Source organism: Eleutherodactylus coqui, chromosome 4 (genome assembly GCF_035609145.1).
Source record: "Eleutherodactylus coqui strain aEleCoq1 chromosome 4, aEleCoq1.hap1, whole genome shotgun sequence".
Classification (NCBI taxonomy): Eukaryota; Metazoa; Chordata; class Amphibia; order Anura; family Eleutherodactylidae; genus Eleutherodactylus; species Eleutherodactylus coqui.
Genome location: NC_089840.1, coordinates 110475027 through 110495973, shown reverse-complemented (window position 1 = coordinate 110495973; position 20947 = coordinate 110475027). Strand labels below are relative to the sequence as shown.

At 42.2% G+C, this 20947-nt stretch overlaps 1 protein-coding gene across 6 annotated transcripts in view; it reads right to left on the bottom strand.

Annotated features, from left to right (window-relative positions):
• Positions 1–20947, bottom strand: part of KDM6A (lysine demethylase 6A) — a 127791-nt gene that overhangs the window by 16225 nt on the left and 90619 nt on the right. For all 6 annotated transcript variants that reach the window (XM_066599985.1, XM_066599986.1, XM_066599990.1 and 3 more), the window contains one exon: positions 14569–15344. In XM_066599985.1, the coding sequence (XP_066456082.1) occupies positions 14569–15344 (776 nt within the window). The remainder of the gene's footprint in view (positions 1–14568; positions 15345–20947) is intronic.

The window sequence follows — 20947 nt, the reverse complement described above, 5'->3', positions numbered from 1 at the left end:
ACAGAAAATATATTACAATAAAATGACCCATTGCTATATGCACCCTGTAATCCGAGACTATACAAATTATATATCAAATTGTCCAAAACACGATGAGAAACCCATTCCTGAACTTTATTTTAGAATACACTTATTTTAAAAACAAACTATAAATGTAAAAAAACTGTATTCCCTTTTTAACTCTAATAAAACAAAAAAAACCCAGTGGTGAAAAAAAAAAAAAAAAAAAAAAAAAAAAGACGACGATATTAAAAAAAAAAGTAGCCCTAGAAATGTCACAGAAGGAAAAAGGTCAGTAAAACCACCACATGGGTAAAATCCCTTAAAAGTGTCTGGCTCTTTAGGGCCAACACACTGGTTTTTAAGAGGTTAAATGTGTTCCTGCAGCTCCCAGAAAGAGGGAAGTCCAGTTTATTCCTGAGGTGCTGCCCGTGGTACCCACCCGCTGTGATCTCAGCATGTAATGTAAGGCCAAACGCACACATGCGCTTTTTTACTGAGATTACTGTGACATTTTGAATGCTGCGGTAATCGTGGTATAACACCTCTACTGATTTCAATGGGGCCTCGCAGACTTGTGTTTGAATGTGGTGTTTTCTAGCACTGCGATTTCTGAGCACCGTCTGCTCTATTTTGCCGTGTTTCTGCGTTTAACGTACCTCATCACATCTCATATTGATGGAGGCGTTAAAAACAGCTGTATCCAAAAACGGCGGGGGAAGAAAAAAAAAATCTCAAGAGTTTTGCATTCACTATGAGACTGGCCTGATAGCTAGAAAACCATCAGTCAGGAGGATGGGCCGGGCTAGCAGATCCTTTAGGCATAAACCATTACACATGACCCCATGAGTGACACCACTGAAAACCAGCATGTCTGTCACTACCTCAAGCTGCCCTCAGAGAGGTTTACATAAAGCACGTGACAGGTTCCCTTTAAGAGCACAATGATAAAGTATCCAGCAGCTCCCACTGAGGTAAAACCCAGACACACTGCCATTTATTTTCAGTGGAGGAATAGGCATATGCGGTCACATCTCCAATAGAAAATGGGTATGAACATAACCGACAAGTGAAAAATCATATGATGGAACACAATTACAGGTCATTGTACACAGAATGATTACACTGGATCACAGAAAAGGAAAAAAATTCTCTGCTACTTGGGGTATTTCATATGTCGAAACAGAGTGTGTAAAGTCCAATTCTGTAGTCGGCTTTTGCCTAGGACGTCAGGTTCTAAGGTTATACACTGTCATTGGCTATTCATACAGACAAGAGAAGCTGATTTTATGTTGGTTATCCAGCCACTCACTGTACATAACTAAATTATACTTCAAACCTGAGAGATTACAAAAACTTGCAAATAAAAAGTTCACTTGAGTCTTTACACAATGCACACACTGTTCAAAAGTGCTTTAGCGCTTGTGAGTGTCTGTTGTTGACCGCTGCAGAAACCAGCAGTAGTCGCCCCTCATGTTGGGGTTGAAGTGGCCTTGATCTCTTTTTTCCATGATGGCAATATCCTGGTGGAATCTTTCCCCATGTTCATCACTCACGTCACCCAAAAAATCCAGATGAGAATGTAAGAAATTAATTTTGAGCGACATTTGGCAGCAGAGTTGCTGATACGCTGCTAACGTGTTACTTACAAGTTCAGCATGGTTGTCAGCCAGATGGTTGCCAAGAAAGTTTTGTACAACTACCACGAATGCATCCCAAGCGGAGAGTTCAAGCATGCTCAATTTGGATCTGAATGTGTCATCAAACATTAATTCATGGATTTCAGGACCAACAAAAATTCCTGCTTTTAGTTTTGCTTCCGTTCTGTTTTTTCCAAACTTGTTCTTCAGATACTGGGAACCATTTCCATTATGATGCATAGGCACGACCAATTTTTGATCAGGCCCAGCTTCATGTGAAGTGGTGGAAGGTGCACCATCATTGGATCAACCAGTGATGCGTGTAGCACATTGTATCTGCTAACAACTCTGGATGGCCGCTGCGGCACTTTGTAATGATTGCTGTCCTCACGAGTGATCCATAAGCACAGAAGGCACATGTTTTGTTTACCCCAACTGTAGACCCAACAGGACTGCCACAACCTTCAGGTCACCGCAAACTTTCCAGTTATGATTTGAAAAGTTGATCAGCTTCAAAAGGAGTTCAAAGACTCACATGACTCATTCCCACAGCATGAGCAATGGGAACAGAAGGCTTTTCATTGCCATTGTGCAGCTATACAGCTTTCAGGCTAGTTTAGCCAGAGCCTATAAATAATCTCCACTGCTCAGGTACAGAGTCTTAATCTAGCTCCAGCTGTCATTATCCAGCTTGTAATATAATACTAATTTTACATAATGATCACAAAAGTGTGAAGTTGTTGTACATTCTTGTAGTAAATTCCATTCTTGTAATCTGGAGGCTAACAATTCAGACTTCCCATTTGATAAAGACCGGTCTCTCACTAGATCATCTAAATCAGATTGGCTCAGCAGGTGGGGCTTACCCTATTCAGATTCTGGTTCATAACATGTGTCAGCAGCAATATCATGCTCATGATCCCCATCAGAGCGGGCACTTTCAGAAGCACGAGATTCAGGTGAAATTAGCACTGTATCCTCAGCATCAGACGGCACTGGCTCATTGCTCACGCAGAAATAGCCGTTCGAGTGATGATCTTTCGGTTTGTGCCAAATCATAGGCGCAGCCAATGGCATTGCCTTCCTCTTGCCATTGAGCCACTGTGTGAGGCCAAAGTAGCACACAGGGCAGCAGATGTGAGGTGAACATCTTTTGTCTTTATCTCCAATTTTACACCAAAAATAATACTTGTAAGCAATATTTACTCTGTCAGGTTTTTGCGCTGAACGCATGTGGTGTATTTAACACATGTAGCAAAATTTGTCTGGATGGTTAACACAGCTGTGCCTACTCATCTATAGGGCTCCTGTCCACGGATGATAGTGCACTGCGTTCCCCGCGGCGATAATCCGGCTGCGAGTAACACTGTGCACGCTTTCCATAGTGTTGCTATGGAAGCACAGCCCCTTGTCCATGAGTGAAGAATCATAGCGATTCTCTGCTACCAGGACTCAAATCGCGGCATGCTGCGATTCTCCGCGGTGAGTCAATCTGTCAGATAGGCTCACCGCAGAGAACTAACAGTTCTCTCCCCTGCTCCCGGGCGTCAGAATATCGCTAGCAGTATTGTCAACTAGAAGCTTGTGCTTGGCCTATCTTGTATTATATAGGCCTAGCAACTGTTGACATCAGCTTACCGACGTACTCAGATGTGCTGAATACTGCAGAAATATGTTACAAGCGAACGCTGAAGGGCATAATGAATGCAGCAATTATGTTGAAATGCACATGGGCCAATCTACCAGTTGACACCAAACTGTAGTTGGCCTATTGTTTAAGATCTAGATGTCCTGGGTGAATTTTGACTTTAGATTCTACGCACTCGATTTCATGTAAACAACATCTTTTAGGCCGGTCTCACACAACCGGACTTGTATTACGTATTCCGCGATCGCTGTCCGCACAGATGATCTGCGGTAAAAGGCAGGCATTCAACAGGCATATATTTTCGATTTTTACCTTCACATTCGGATAGGAATTGCATATTCTGTAAGCGGAAGGAATATCGCAGCATGCTCTATTTTGCCATGGAATCTGCACAAACGGCCTTTATTGAAGTAAATGGAGGTGTCCGACTTGCGTCGTCGATTTGCAATGGCGCGGGACACACAAAAAGAGTACTGTCCATGGTCACCTGCGAGCCTCCATGGTCATCCGCAGTACAGTAGGGTCACCAGCCGGGCTCACAGCTGGAATCCGCTGTGGGCGCCCAGCATGTGGAATCGGACAGTTTGTGTGAGCCTGGCCTTAGGCCTCATGTCCATGGGCATAATTGAATTGTGGAATCCACGAGTGTCACCGAAACGTGTGATCCGCAGTTCAATCAGCCTGTAGACAATCATTAGGCATCCGCAGGTAATTAAAAACCTGCGGATGTCATTTTTTTCAATTTCAATATCGCACGCGCAGGAAGAAAAAAAATAATAAATCACAGCACGCTTTATTTTCTGTGGATGCCCACATGGACGGCTTCCATTGAAATCAATAGAAGCCTTCCGATCTGCGGCACATCCAAAGCGGACATGCCGCGGATCCACGGGAAAGCAGATTTTTTATTTTTTTTTGTAAAATGCACTGCGCATGCATGCCCGCACACATATACCATGCAGAAGAAAGAAGATCCAGCTGGGACAGAGAAGACCCGCACCGCAACCAGATAGGTAAGAAAATGTTCATAGCTTTGGGCGTGTATGGATTACGTACTTGGAATCCGCACGTGCCGTGGACATGAGGCCTTTCAACCAGTAGCAAAATCTTTGTTTATCGGTGTTATCATTCATGTAGTCACTGGATTGGGCAAACCTGAACGATAATTGTTTAGTGCAAACACAGCCAATGATTGCATAAAGTGGGCAACGAAGGATAAGCAAACAAATTATCGCTTCTTGTTCAGGCATAAAAACCTGACAATCGTCCCGTGTAAACAGGCAGTTGTTCGTCTTTGACCAACTGCCTGTTTACTATGAATGGAGCAATGGGCTTCACCTCTATTCAGTGAGCGATTACTGCTCTTGTGTGAAAGCCAGGATTAAGCACCTGACATCCGTCCTAAAGATTAAAGGGGTTGTCTCGCGAAAGCAAGTGGGGTTCAGCACTTCTGTATGGCCATATTAATGCACTTTGTAATGTACATTGTGCATTAAATATGAGCCATACAGACGTTATTCACTTACCTGCTCCATTGCTGGCGTCCCCGTCTCCATCTAATTTTGGGGGTCGTCTTGTTTTTCTAGACGCGCTTGCGCAGAAGGGTCTTCTTCTGGTCGGTCCGGGCATGAGCGGAGTTCTGGCTCCGCCCCTTCTACGCGTCATCGCGTGGCTCCGCCCCGTCACGTGTGCAGATTCCAGCCAATCAGGAGGCTGGAATCGGCAATGGACCGCACAGAGCCCACGGTGCACAATGGGAGAAGACCCGCGGTGCATCGTGGGTGAAGATCCCGGCAGCCATCTTGGAGAAGGAAGAAGTAGGAAGAAGGAAGAAGTCGCAGAGCGGGAATTCGGGTAAGTAATTTTTTTTTTTATTTTAACACATTCCTTGGGTTTGTCCTGCGCCGAACGGGGGGCCTATGCAAAAAAAAACAGTTTCGTCGCGAGACAACCCCTTTAAGTGCTTGACAGTTGACCCGTGTAAAATGTCACTTTTTTTTTTTCTTAGCAAAAAAAAGAGGAGTGGATTTTGGCACAAGGAAGAGTTGAGACATTTCCCAAGGCCGCCTGCACACGGAGCCGCAGTAGAATCCGACCCCGACAGCAGCGGCGCCTGCGCGTACCTGTCATTTCTGTTCTTCATCTGTACTGCAGATGGCCCCGGCGGCTCATCGTTGGAAATCCGCAGTACAGGTTTTTTTTCCCGCACAGTTGCTAGGCTGCAGATTCTGCTGCAAAAATCCGTTTGTGCGTAGTCGGCCTAAGGGGTTTATAAGAACCCTCTGCCAGTGTTTCTTTTCCCCTCATCTCAGATATACAACTTTGGAACAGAATTTCAAAACCCCGTAAGGATTCTACAGCTACATACATATCCAATTCTCTCTAGTTTTTCTGTTACCTTAATGAAAATAACTGCAGTCACATAACTGCCTGTTCAGTAATATAAAGTAGTACAAATAAAAATCATTTAACAATTGAGATTTGGCAAATACAAAATTGTTATTTATAAAGAGAAAAAGAGGCGTCTTAACGTCAAGCCCTTTGTAAAACCTATACGCTGAAGACGCCTATTGACAGAACTGACGGGACATGGACATAAAAACACCAAAATGTCCAATCATACACAGCACACTTAGGTGGTTATAATTGACAAATAAAGCTGGTTCCACACGTGGAAGAAAAATCCACTGCAAATATCAAAAATGGCCCTTAGTATCAGAATTGTCCATTTTTAATATTGAGGGTCATTACAAATGCAAGCGAAGGGACAACTCTGATAATGGAATAGCCATGCAATTTCCGTTAGATAAAATTTAATTTTTTTTTTTACAATCTCCAGGAATTTCTCTTTAACAAAAAGAAAATTCAAGATAAAATAAAATACTAGTTAAAAATTAAAAGAAATTGTAATCTTTTAACACCTTCCCGCTATATCACGTACATTTACGTCATGCAGCATCAGGGTATGTATTGAGAGATTTTGGGGCGAGTTCTCTCTTCGTACAGCGCGGGCGTCAGCTATTTATTACAGCTGACAACCGAGAGCAATAGCTGCAATCAGCTGCGTGGCCGATCGCGGCTATTAACCCTTTAAATGCCCCAAACGATGTTTGTGGGTCCCGTATGGCCCCCCTGCAGTGAGATCGCAGGGAGCAGTGCAGATATGATGGCAGCCAGGGTCCTCCTAAAAGGCCCCAGGGCTGTCTCGGTAGACTGCCTATCAAGCCATCTCTGAGGGGTGGCTTGATAGACTGCCTGTCAAATTGCAGTATGTTAGTAAAAAAAAAGTAATAAAGTTTAAATCATCCCCCTTTTGCCATATCTATAATAAAAAAATGTAAATCATAAAACCAAAATACATATTTGGTATCAGTGTCCGTAAAAGTCTGATCTAACAAATTAGCGCATTAATTACCACGCATGGTGAACGTCGTCCGAAGGAAGAAAAAAAAAGCCAGAAATGCACTCAGTCAACCTGTCTCCCATAACAAATGCAATAAAAAAGTAATATGCATTCCGAAACGGTACTAATGTAAACTACAGGATGTCTTGCAAAAAATGAGCCCTCGCACAACTACGTCGACAGAAAAATAAAAAAAAAAAGTTATTGCACGCAGAAGATAGTGGCAGTGGCAGAAAAAAAAATTAAGTGTCTTTGAAAAAAAATAAAAAGTGGCACAGCATAAGAACCCCTTCCCCCACCCTCCCCCGCAAAAAAACGAAACAAATTTGGTTTCAGTACATTATATGGTACATTAAATAGCACAACTCGTCCCGCAAAAAAACAAGCCCTCATACAGCGACGTCAATGGATAAATAAAAGGAGTTCCGATTTTTTTTTAAGGGGGAGGAAAAAACAAAAATGGAAGAAAAAAAAAAGAGGGGCTGCGTAATTGAGGGTTTAATGCCAAGTGGCTTAGCCCCAACGACTAAGCAGAAAGTTTGTTGTCCCGTCTAAATGGGACATTATGCAGTGGATTTCCATGGCCAGTTTTGTTGCCACATGTGAACATACCCCAAGCAACCGTACGATCGACAGACAAAATAGGGCATTCACACACATACAGGCTGGAAGGATACAGCCATTTACAGAGGTCTACTGATCTAGTCCGTATTTAAACACTACTGATCACAGACGCATTCTCTAATAAAACTGTAATTTACATCATGCTTAGAGCAGATCTAAAACTTGTAATCCTCGCATTACATTAGATTTATAGTTCCTGTAGAGGCAAATCCATTGTGTAGTGTAAGGCCTCATGTCCACGAGCGGGTCAGATTCCGCATGAGGGAGCCCGCAGCTTGCCCGCAGTCGGGTTCAGAGCGTACCTGTCTGGGTGTTCACTGTGGAAGCGCCGGCCGCTGCACATGTGCAGAAGAGGGTTTTTATTTTAATAAAAACTCTCCTGCTTTCCCGCGGATTAGACGGCTTCCACTAACTTCAACGCAAGCCGTCCGTGCGGGAGCCGCATTGAAATGGGGCATGCTGCGATTTGATTTCCACATCCAAAAATCCACAAATTAAAATTCAAATCCACCCGTAGACACCGGGCCTAAGGACAGCAATTTAAAACGTAATTTTAAATGTTGAACACAAAATTTCTTAATCCTTTTTGATTAGGAGGAAATGCAAAAAAACAACAAAAACATTTTAACAGCAAGTTAACTTCCATGTATGGGTTGGTAGGATGATTTTGCACTTTATCAATTATATATAATTGTGTATCAATGTAATTTGACCCATTAGTGTGGCACTAAATACTTTCTCTTGCAGAGTAATACACCAAATGTCAAAATTGCTGTTTTTCATTTACCCGTCTTATAAAAATTGCAATAGAAGACTGATCATAAAGTTGTATTAACCCCAAAATGGTACCAATGGAAATTACTATTTTGCAAAAATCAATACTGGATAGCTCAGTTGGCAGAAAAATAAAAAAGGTTATGGATCTTGGAATGATGGGATGCAAATGCTATTTTTCTTAAGTGTCTTATCGCAGAAAAATAGTAACCCCCCCCCCCCCCCCCAAAAAAAAAATTATAAAAAAATTGTTACTGCTGTAGTCTCAGTGACTTGCAGAATAAAGGAAATATGTTATTGATACCATACGGTGAATCTCTTAAGAGAAAATTAAAAAATACAACGGTGGCGTCTGCTTACATTTTTTTTGAGGAGTTGGAAAAACAAAACAAAACTGTCTTTTATTACATTATATGTAATCACAAACTTGTACAAGCAAAAAAAAAAAATCATATGGCTGCAGATTGAAAAATAGATGCTATGGCTCCTGGAACATGGTAATGTCAAACCCCCCCAAAAAAACAACCCCGAAACTCTGCCCAGTCATTAAGGTGCAACATAGGCAGTCACTAGGACCATTCTGGCAAAAACACATTTTTCCATGACCCCTCAGCTGTACTATTTCTGCCTGTAAGGGAACAGTTTAATCACTACCTTTTATATTCACCTAAATAAGCTACAGTCAGGAAAATGAGCGGTGATCTCCTCTATTATGATTGTGTGATAGGAGCTGTGAGATCCTCATCAGTAACTGAGAAGAGAGTCTGTCCCCCCTCCAGGCAGTTTGTTGTTGCTTCCATGCGTCACACAGACTGACATTGACTAGTTTCAGACAGCATAAACCTAAATAAATCTGAGCTGGTGAGAAATGAGATCTCATGACCATCTGAGGAGAAAGAGGCCAGAAGCTTCAGGTAGAGAAGAATAACTAACCAGGGTAACACTAGCTCACTTACATATGCTGGGGGATAGCTACATCATGAATGGGGGAAAAAATTGACCCGAATTGCCCTTTAGTACCGCACTTTCTTGGCTGTTTAGTTTGGTTACTTGCTATCTGGCAAAAACATCTACTGACGGCAGGCTAGCAAAGCCATAGTTGCAGTGTGTTAGAAACCACGGACCTTTTCTTCCAAAGAACAGCAACACACATGCTCACAAGTTGTGTGGTATCGCCACTGACATTCACTGCAATGCAATGAGCTGCAAAAATCACACAACCCGAGGACAAATGTGGGGCTGTTTTTCTTTATAGGAGTTGTCCAGAAATAGGAAGGGGCAAACAACCCCATTTCTCTTATTCATACTTAAATCTAATTAACAAAGCTAGAATTAAATACAAGCGACACTTCCCCTTTAAGATTTTACCAAAAAAAATGATAAGTGCATTATAGAAATACCTTAAAGAAAAACATTCTGTTGCTAATAAACACAATACCAAAGTTGTACTGGTGAAAACACATTTCCCATCCTTAGCCCCCTCGCCTGATTACCTGTCACACTCTGGAGGTCTTCTCTGTGCATTGCCGCAATTTGCATGCAGTGCAGCCTCCAGTTATATGCTCATCAGTCACCCACTTGAGTATGAGAGGTTTTACTTTCACTTTCGATCTCATGACTCATCAGCACAGTATTAGACAGAGTATACTATGTCTGCTTGGGGGTAGGAAGGTTTAATTATCATTACCTACTATATTCCTCTAAATAAAAAAGGCACAGACCATAATTATACAGTCTGTAGGAGGAGACGTCAGTGACAGACCCCTCCCAACCCCCCCCTCCCCTCAAAAACATCAATATACACTGTGCCATGCACTTTTAGCACAGCAGCCGTTTATATAATTTTGGCTGCTAGTACTATAATGAAGTAAGAAGCAACAGTGTACAAATATTACCTGAAATCAGGATAAACGTTGTGAATTGTAATGTCCAAAGTTGTAGCGGCACACATCCTTACCACAGTCTCAGTGGGAAGCAGACAACAGTGCACGCTCCATGTAGACCCCGACCACGGATCCAAACATGCAGTAAATCCAAAAAGTTGCACAGGAGCGGCAAACTGGTGGAAAAAAAGCTTTTCCCGTCCTCATATTTCAGAGGATGCCTCTTCATTTAGTTAGACAACGTTTCATCTGGACATCCAGTCTTTTTCAAATCTTAATGTTATCTTAAAAATACGGAGGCACCACAGGGCAATATACCGGTAGTTAATTCATTAAATGTCTATTTTACCTCGCAACCGCAATTCAAAACAAGAAAAGCCACCGTAGTTCCGTGCTTCTAAACAACTACTCTGCGTGACTAAGATACTAATCAACAAAGGTTCTCAGGAGATTCATGAATGGGAACGTACATTTACAGCCGCAAAACATGCTAGAATCCAAATGTTATCCTATAGATGTCTATCCAGGTTGTGTAAACTGTTTTCAGATCCAGGCCACCAGGTGGCGCTGTGCAGCTCACGTTTTATATAGCAGATGAAAAGACATTTAAATTACACAAGTGTTTTGGAAACCAACAAAGAAAGCGTAAACTTAGGTGTGTGAGGGGCGAGGAGAGCAATCCTAATATTTTCCAGCTCCTGCAGTGTTCTCACGATATATATGTTGTACATTTACTGGAGACGTCAGAGTCCCGGCTCAGGCATCGAGCAACCCGCAGGTTCCGATTAGCCAAACATATGCTGTAACCGCTTAAAGACGCAGTGTTTATTTTTTTCATCTCTACATTTTGAAAGCCATCTCTTATTCTTCAGTCGATGCAGTCGTATGAGGGTCTGTTTTTAGAGGGACAAGTTGTATTTCATAAAAAGGCACGATTTTGAGATATATACATAAATGCTGTAAATTAGATTTTATTTTTGGTTGGGGTGGGGGGTTGTTATTTATATACTGCATGGAGAACGCTATGACAACTTCTGTACTTTGCAGGTCAGTATGATCACAGCAGTACTAAATTTATATTTTTAAAAATGTTTTAAACTACTTTTGCATAATAAAAAGCCTTAACTTGTCCGTCCATGTGAAAGAATGCTTGTGTGACTACATCGCATTGCTATGATGGAAACGTTGGGAGACATGTTTACATGTGACCAAATCTTGTTCACAATTATTTCACATATGTCAACATTGCAGCCACTTAAATAAGTCTGTAAGAAGCAGACAGTAGCAGCACTAGAGTTTCTTCGGTATTGTCCAAATATGCAACATGAACAAATAACCTGCACCGTTGAGTCTGATCCTGCAGTCTAACCTCATAGGGCGCCTCTTTCTGCTCCTTTTTATACAATTTCTCCTCATAATTTGGTCCCCATATAGTAGTATTTGTTGGTAATATTGATCTTTGTACTGGTCTATATTCAGTAACTGTATGCTGGTGTTATGCAGTCACCATAAAGGTGTGGCGGTATTATTTGGCCCTTATATAGTAGCATTATTGGCCATGTGGGTCTTAGTATAGAGGGTTTTGTTCAGTGACAGTATGGAAGTGATAATATGGGTCACGATGATTGCTGTGATGGATGTGCGGTTCTTTTTTCACATTTACAAAATAAAACAAAGTGGTTTTACTTTACCATTCATTCCCTTCTTTCTTTAGTGGCACTAGGCTAGGGACGTTACAGTGTGACTATCACATTTATAATGCTTTTTATAGCCAGGATTTATTCCATAGAATTATTACCCGAGTCTCAGATTTCTATGGCAGCTTTTAATTAGATGGTACTGAAGGCCCAGCCTAAGACCGGCTGCACACGGCCTGGTTGGATTACGGATGAAGAATCCCGCACCGGTTGCCGACCCTGTGCCTGGCCGGCGATCCCACGTACCTGTCATCTCTTTTTCTGTACTACATATGGTCTGCACGGCTTGCTGTAGGACATGTGCAATAGAGGGTTTTTCTTTAAGTGCCTGCTTTTCCTGCATCAATTGTGGAAGGACCATGGGTCGGAAGCCATCCGCACAGAATCTGCTCAAAATAAGAGCATGCTGCAATCTTACCTCCGCGAGCAGAAAAATTGCAATTGATTTCCACTCCTGTGCAGGAAAAAGCACTTTTCCATAGCATGTTATGGACGGCATTTGCTCTGGATTACGCAATGCAAATCCGGGCGTGTGCAGCCAGCTTACGGCTTCACTGCCACAAGCGTAATTTGGCTGCATGCTGCGCATGTATATTTTAACTGCAAAATACAGTGCTAAAACCCTATTGATTTACAATGGGCCATTTAGATGTGCATTTTTTCCACACGCGTGAAAAAAAATGCACCATGTCCTATTTTGTCATTCAATACATCCATTGTAGTGTATGGTTACGTAAAATACAGTGAATATGAATTTCCAATCTACCATATGTAGATATATCACTTAGCATCTTCATTCTGTACAGACCACCGCAAGCCCTCTTATCAGATGCCCAAACATTGCTGATACAATAGTGCACTACCTGAACGTAATCCAAGATTAAAATTACTAAAAATTCAATGACTTGTATAAATCAAAGAAATGCCTTCAAATCATTAAACATACAGCAAAATCTGAACAAAGTAGAACAAAACCAGTGTGGGTATGATACCCTCCTGTTGTAATTAAAAGGGTTTTCTGTGAAAATACTATTGATAACCTATCCTGAGGATAGGTCATCCATAGTTGATCGGCTGGGGTCCGCTGCTCGGGACCCTGACTGAACAGCTGTGCGAACGCATGCGGTCAGCAACCTCTCACCAGTGTGAAGTATCTATACATCAGTGTCATAACCCCTGGCTTGTTCTTCCTGAAATATATGGCTATCACACTGAAAAAGTGTGGCCTATGTGGGAACCAGTCTCAAACATTACAATTACTCTCTGCCCTCCCAACACCCTTCTATCTTTGAAAGCTCCAGAAGTCGAAAGGGGATCATAGGCCAGAGTTAAACAGGAGCTCTCTAAAGAAGCGTTTCTTGCAGTGGCCAGTATACGCGGTGGGTTCACAATACAAGCTTCCCATATACAGTCCACATGTACCGTATATACCGGCGTATAAGACGACCCCCCAACTTTCACCTTATACGCCGGTAATATAGTGTAAAAAAAAAAATCATTACTCACCTCCCCCGGCGTTCTGTCGCGCTCCGGCAGGATGTCGCTCGCTCCTCGTCCCCAGCGCAGCATTGCTTTCTGAATGCGGGGCTTGGAATCCCCGCCTCCAGAAAGCTAATACACACGCCGTCAGCCAGTTACAGCCATTCAATGACAGCATTGAATGGCTGTGATTGGCTGAAGGCGCACGTGGCTTCAGCCAATCACACCCATTCAATGATGTCATTGAATAGTGTGATTGGCTGAAGCCACGTGCGCCTTCAGCCAATCACAGCCATTCAATGCTGTCATTGAATGGCTGTAACTGGCTGACGGCGTGTGTATTAGCTTTCTGGGGGCGAGGATTCCAAGCCCCGCATTCAGAAAGCAATGCTGCGCTGGGGACGAGGAGCGAGCTACATCCTGCCGGAGCGCGACAGAACGCCGGGGGAGGTGAGTAATGATTTTTTTTTTTTACACTTTTTTTTTGGTATTACCGGCGTATAAGACGACCCCCGGCGTATAAGACGACCCCCGACTTCAGAGCAGATTTTTCGGGGTTCAAAAGTCGTCTTATACGCCGGTATATACGGTACTTTGAGAATTTAAAACAAAAACAAAAAAAACAAGGAACCCATTAGGGAACTGTACTTGTTTTGCACTTAAGGGATGTACTCATGTCCACATCTATGTGTATTAGGGCTGTGTGCAGAAGGTTTAACGTCACGTGAAGTCTCCTGCAGCTGGTATTACAGAGCTGTGGGGACTCCAAGTGCTGTATAAGGTCAGATGCCTATATGGAAGATATTCTCCAACAGAAACAATCGTTGTAGGGCAGAATAGCTCCAAGATGGAATCTGATAGATCATGCCATGATTTTTATGTAATCCCATACAAAAAAAAAACTTCAGCAGCAGCATATAAAAAGGTACAAAAGCTTATGAACTTCATGGACTCTCCAAAAGGGATCCATATCTGCAGTTGAAACTCAGAATCTCACAGTGAGCATGGATGTAGATCTAAGGATCAGGACCACTGAAGTTCCAAGGAGCTGACTGATGCATGGCTTTAAATGCAGAATCTGCATCAATGAACATGTTGCGTGATATAAAATCTGTGGTGCAGTCACTATTCCACAAAAACTATTGTATTGGTGAACTGTTACAGATTTCGTCTGGATTTAGGTGTAGAATAGGTGTCTAGATCTGAACATAATCCCTAATTTGTGAACATGCATTTAAGCCAGTGTTAGAAACACAAAGAACTTTGTATAAAGACAAATGTGTGCTTCACGAGCTACATGTTGCCTTGTAGCTTGGCGCATAAAAAAAAGGGGAAAAAAAGGTTGTAATACGCGTGCCAGAAATTCTCAATTCATCATACATATTATCCAAGCAGCAGAGGTATAGATAACATTACTTACCGACAAGCTTTTAAAACCTCTGTCGAGCTGGGGTATATGGAGACTGACATGGATGGTATGGTCTTCGGACTTGGTTTGTGTGTAATTAAAGGAGGGTCCTTTTTTGTGGGGCTCTGAGAGTCCTCAATTCCCTCTCCATTGACTGTATCAAGTCCACTGTGGGGGCTGTTAAGGCTGATAACACTGTTGGTCATAGTCTGTTCAGTAGATTTTGGAGAAGGTGTTGCTGTGGAAATGGCTGAAGAAGGAGAGGAGGCAACAGAATTCTCAGTTTTTGTATGAACAGCTGGATGTATGTTGTTGACTTTGTCACAGGTTCCAGTACCCACATTGTTATTGGCTTTTCCCATCAACAAGGCAGAGAGCTGAGGATTGTCTGAACTAAGTAAACCTGGTGACTTAGAATCTCCATGGCTAGGGCTAGGAACAGTATCTGCCGTCACCTGATGGACATGATTAGGAAGTCCCTCTATACCGGCAGTGCTGTTAGGTGTCCCTTCAGAAAGCCTGTTTGTTTCAGGCACTGATCCGTTTCCTGAAGGCTTGCTCTCTTTGGTTAAAATAATGCCTTGTTGTCCACCTGAGGTAGCAGTGTGAGAGGAGAGGTGATTGAGAGCAGCCCCCTGTGTTACTGAATTGCTAGGCATGGTAGGATGTCCAACCTGATTTTGAATACCAGTGCCAGCTGCTTGGAGTTGCTGGGAAGGCCCAGTGGAAGAAAGAGGTCGTTCAACATTAGGACCTGCCAAATGTGAATTCTGACCTTTATGAAGCCCCTAAAAAATAAATAAGATAAAAACACATTAATGTAATTCAGGGACTACAAACAGGAAGTGCACAAACTAATGTTATTTCAAAAGTTAAAAATGGGAGTAGTGGACTGTATATACAGACTGATGTACACAAACGTAACACGATATAGGAAATGTGATACAATTAGATACAAAGTATTTCCTCTCTACAGACACTTGTATTCTACACATAGATTTTGTTTTCTCAATGTTGAATCCGTTCTATCCCTGAGACAAATGTAGTTTTAGCAGAAACCAAGCACCTCAATGACCCATCCCTCAGTCATACACTTACAGCCTGCTTGTGGTTGAATAAGCTGCAGTTGTACCCCGAGACAGAGCAGGACGTGTTTGGCATCTGGGATACAATGTAATAAAATAACACCCTAGTTGTCACCATTAGAAAGCTAGCTTTAGTTTTGCAGTGTTATTCAGAAAATAAATCTAAACAGACTTCGTGTTGCACTAACTGTAACCAGCAGGGCCCACACCACAGGCTCATGAATACGGCAATACTAGAATTCACACAATTATTGGCTTCTTATTACATTCATCTGATTCATTTTTCCTCCCTAACCTATAAAACTAAAAGTAGCACTATACACTAATCAGCCAGAGCATTAAAATCACTGACAACATGAACTATCTTGTGAGAATGGCACCTGCCAAGGGGAGGGATATATTAAAGGGGTATTTCAACAGACAGCCATTTTTTTACAAAGAGCCCAGTACTATCGTAATGTGTATAAATAGACTGCTCAATGCCAAAATTAACTATGTTCTACCCCCCTGTGTATGTATTTAGCTCCCCTTTCACCTGTGTATGCAGCCTTCATAGCGCAGAATTGAAGGTCCTGCTTCTAAATATCACATGACTGCTGAGAAACTACATTTCCCAGCAGCCCCATCTCCCCTCTGGGCTGCAAGCACATCTCCCTAAACAAATGCAAGCCTTTATACCTTATGATAGCAGTTTAAACCAGTGTGTATATATGTTCATTTGAGAAAATTATATATAAAATATATATCTCACATACACACACACAGAGGTACAAGCAGAGATATAATGTATATTACTCTAGATGTAAAGTGTTTACTGGGGCCTCCTCTTCTGTCAGGTGTCTAAGCCCCCAGCCTCTACACAAGAGCATTTCTCCCTTTACCAGTTCCAACACTTCTCAGAAGTCAGGACCATTTGTTCTACATGTACTCTTGTTACATGTAGAACATTAGAGTGCGGCAATACCTCCAGCTGATCTTACTGAGGACCGTCTTGGCTCATATTTTATGTCAGAGCACAGGAGCCCGCACAGTCCATAAAGTAAGGCGACAGCTCCTGCTGGACATATTGCAGCACCGACTAGGACTGAATTGTGACGGCTGGTTATCGATTACAGCATCTAAAAAAATGTCAGGTCTTGTAGGCTGTTCTTGATGTGCAATGATTAGAATCTCCAAAAATTGACCAAAGGAAGGGCCAAAGGAAGGGCCAAATGGTGAAAAGGTGGCAGGGTGATGGGACTCCAAGGCTCACTGATGCTCATGAGGTGTGATCTTATCCCACGGAACGGCTACTGTAGCACAAATCACTGGTAAAGTCGATTCTGGCTAGAATACAAAATTGTGAGAACACAGTGCACTGCAACTTAGGCTGGCTGTCCACGGGCGAGGTGTCATATCCAGATCCGCAGCGATAAATCACACGTGGATCTCCCATGACACGCTTTCTGTAGGATAACTATGGAAAGCGCAGCCTACTGCACATGAGAAAAAAATGTAATTTTAGGTAAAGTCCCTCTAAAGTGCAGACCACTAGGGGTCTCCCTTCAAATTTGCTTTCTCACTGCCCTTTGTCAGGTAATACACATCTCTAGTAACAGAGATAAAGACATTGCTAACAGTAAGTGTAGAAGGGTGAGGACTCATGCTGTTCATTGAAATCTATGAAGAGGGCAGGGTTGAGAAGGGGGACAGAAGCAGAGACTCACAAGACGTGGCTCCTGGAGTGAATGGTGAGTGATTTACTATGTTACAGCTGCTGAACTCACATTTACACTGCTCAGTACTTCTGTATATTGATGTACTTTGTAACAGAGCAGAATCTGCAATTATTACTGTGCATATAACCCAGCCTAACAGGAGGCTCCCCCATCACCTCAGAATTGAAAACTAGAGATGTAGCCTGCAGAGGGGAAAACTGGCGATAAAGAGCATATACAAGTCAGAATGGCTAGAAAGTGTTATTCCTCACGTACACACAAACAGCAACTTATTCTGAAAGCTCATCTAAAAAGTTAGGTACACTGTAAAGACATATTCTCTTAATCTACAGGATAGGGGATAAATGTCTGAAAGCTGAGGTTCAAACGGATGGGATCCTAGTGGTCCTGAGATTGGTGGACCTCAAATGTCCCATGTGAACAGATCAGTGGTGCGCATGCTTGACCGCTGCTCCAAACACTTCTAGGGAACAGAGAGATAGCCAAGTGCATAGATCTCCTTCTATTCCAAGATGAGTAGTGGTCGAACATGCATACCACCGTTTCATTCACATGATGTACTTCGGTGTGATGACCTCTAAATTGCTAAGGATCCCAGTAGCCTGACCCCAGTAATCAGACCCTCAATTCCCAATGTATGATAGACAATAAATGTCCTTAGTGGGAAAACCCCTTTAAGGTATTGACATGGCATACAAATGTCCCAGATCTTGATCCAATCAAGCATCTGTGGGATGTTCTGGAAGAAAAAATAAAAAAATAAAAAAATAAATCGGATTCATGGAGGCTCCATCTGACAGCTAACCGGGCTTAAAGGATCTGCTGCTAATATCTTGGTGCAAAATACCACAGGACACATTCAGGGGCCTTATGGAGTCCTCGTCTCGACAAGAGATGATGTGGTGCTACAAAGGGGATATATCCAATACCAGGCAAGTCATTTTACGGTTATGGCTGATCAGTTTATATAATGTAAATTAAATTTAGCAAATTATACTGTATTTAGATAAGTTACATTTTGTAAAATTCCAAAACATGAAAGGAATCCTCAAAATCCCACGCAATCATCTGGTAGCCATTTTTACATGACCCAACCGTACTATGAAGAGCTAGAACTATACATTTTCAAGCAGCAACCATTCTATTATTTGTTAATACTCAAACAAGAAGCTTTGTTAACTCTGCAACAGTCACTACTCATATGCCTTTTTACAGTGTTCACTAATGGGCCTCATTAATCACAGTGCATTAGAATACTGACACACGTCTTCCGTGCCAATAAGAATAGGAGCTCGGCACCCCAAAATCTTATTACAGGGGGACTGTTTGGGGCGCCCAATTGGCGCATTTAACTGTAGCTTTCGGTATGTGCAGTAGCATTAGGAGGGTTAAGAACCGCTGCTCATAGCTGTTGAGGGCAGGTGTGTGTTTTCACTGACTGCCGGCACTAGCCTTGTATGGAGAGAGATCTGCTCGCAATCCAGCGCCATATAAACCCCACACACTTGTATGCCTGTCTAATGGTGTTAAGGGGTTAATAAGGTGAGGGGTGGAGAAAAGCAAATTCATTAATATTGTTTGGGATTTATTTTTACAACATGTTTTGCGGAAGCGGGACTATTTTGGCAGTTTTTAACAGAATTTACCATCCTGGATAAGTGTAGCATCATATACAATATGAGCACAAAAGCAGTCCTTGGTTTTCATTTTGCAACTACTAGAAGTCAAGGGCTATGTTTGTGCTCAGGTTGTAAGTACAGGTTGTTATGGAAGTGGCAATACCAAATTATTTGTGTTTGTTCCCTTTATTTTTCAACAAAGTAATGTATAAACGGAATAAAAAGCTTTAACATTTTTTTTTCCGTACAAAAATTTCGATGTCACGGTCAGAAATTATTGAGGCATTGTGGGATGAAACTGTGGAGGAGTGAATGAGCAAGTGCTCATCTTTTCACTCCTTTTCTGAGGAGCCCCACTATATGTGACAGAATAAACATGATCTTTGATAGATATTTGGGAAGATTGGTGGAGAGGAAAACATGAACAAAAGTCCATGTGACGTAAGAGAATCTGTAACTTCAGTTCTATCAAAACCTTGGCGTTAAAAGGACACCAAAAGCACGTCGGTAGCATTGACAGAACTGGAGCTACAGCTGTTTGATGTAGTAAGAGCTCTGTTTGGCCAAAACTGTAATCTCATTTTCCTGTAGAATGAAGAGTTGATATGTTCACAACTTAAATTTTTGTTTTAATTTGCACAAGGCCATAACAAATTGTAAAAACAAAAAGTGAAAAGGGTCTGAAAACTTTCCATTTGAATTGTATGCATTACTAGTAGGAGAAATGGTGAAAGCAGACTGAGGTGGAGTATTAAAAAAAACAAAATAACTATAGTAAAAATACTAGTAATTAGTAGGAAATTATAGTATCAGTGTTTCTGGTGGCGCAATGCGCTACACAGCTCTGTGACAAGCACGTCACACACAGCTCTGCTATGTTGCTTTTGCATATCTGCGGCACGTGATTTACGAACTTCAGCAGCTCACTGAGGAGACATTGTGGTTTGTCGCTGTATCATGTAAGCTGCATTAGCTTCTCAGGGGCGTTGAACCCTCTGTGGGGACATGTTTGCATGACAGCGACGGTTCGTTACAACGCTGGACAACGGTTGGCGATTAGATGAAAGCTGAACTGGCGTTGGCGGCACTAGCACTTGAGATGACATGATATCACGTTCAGGAAATGTGAAGATAGTGGGGAAGGACTATGCTTCAATGTAGTTGGCTATTATGCACTGTCAGTTATGTATGTGGACATTTGTGAGGTGTCATTTATTGGAGTCTTCACACAGGTGTTCAGTTGTCTCAACATACAAACTGCCAGACTGAGTACTGCTGTATCCATAGCAACTGAGGCCACAGGGGCTTGTGGGCAATGTAGTCCGCCCATAATCCCGCATTCAGTTCAGAGACTATGTGACTGATCACATGACGGTGACATCATCACAGGTCCTGTCAGCACACGAGCTATGTGCATATTCGTGAGGTGTCATTTATCGGAGTCTTCACACAGGTGTCCAGATATGTCACAAGCAGTTACAAACTTCCAGACTGAGTACTGCTATATCCATAGCAACTGAGGTCGCAGGTATTTGTGAGGGATGTAGTCTGCCCATAAACCCTTATTCAGTGCACGAGGATAAAGGACCTGTAATTACGTCACCATCATGTGATCAGCGGGCGGTGCTAAGAGCCAGTAACTGACATCACAGGTGCTGTCAGACAGCGCATGCAACTCGAACATCTGACACATGGATTGAGGGACAAGTGGTCATTAGCATTTTGATGATGAAAGGTAGTGGGTCTCTGCTAATGGCCACTTTTCCCAGCAGGCAAGCTTTAATCAACATCACTCCTAAAAATGATTCATAGAACAAACCTTTTCTTATGCAGTTCTTACTTCTTCAGGTAAAAAAACCTGAAGTTAATAAATATTTGGGGTTCACTTATTATTGAAATATACATCATTGAAGGGGTTGTCCAGTTGTAAACTGATGGCAAACTGTCAGGCTAGACCCTCAATAGTAAA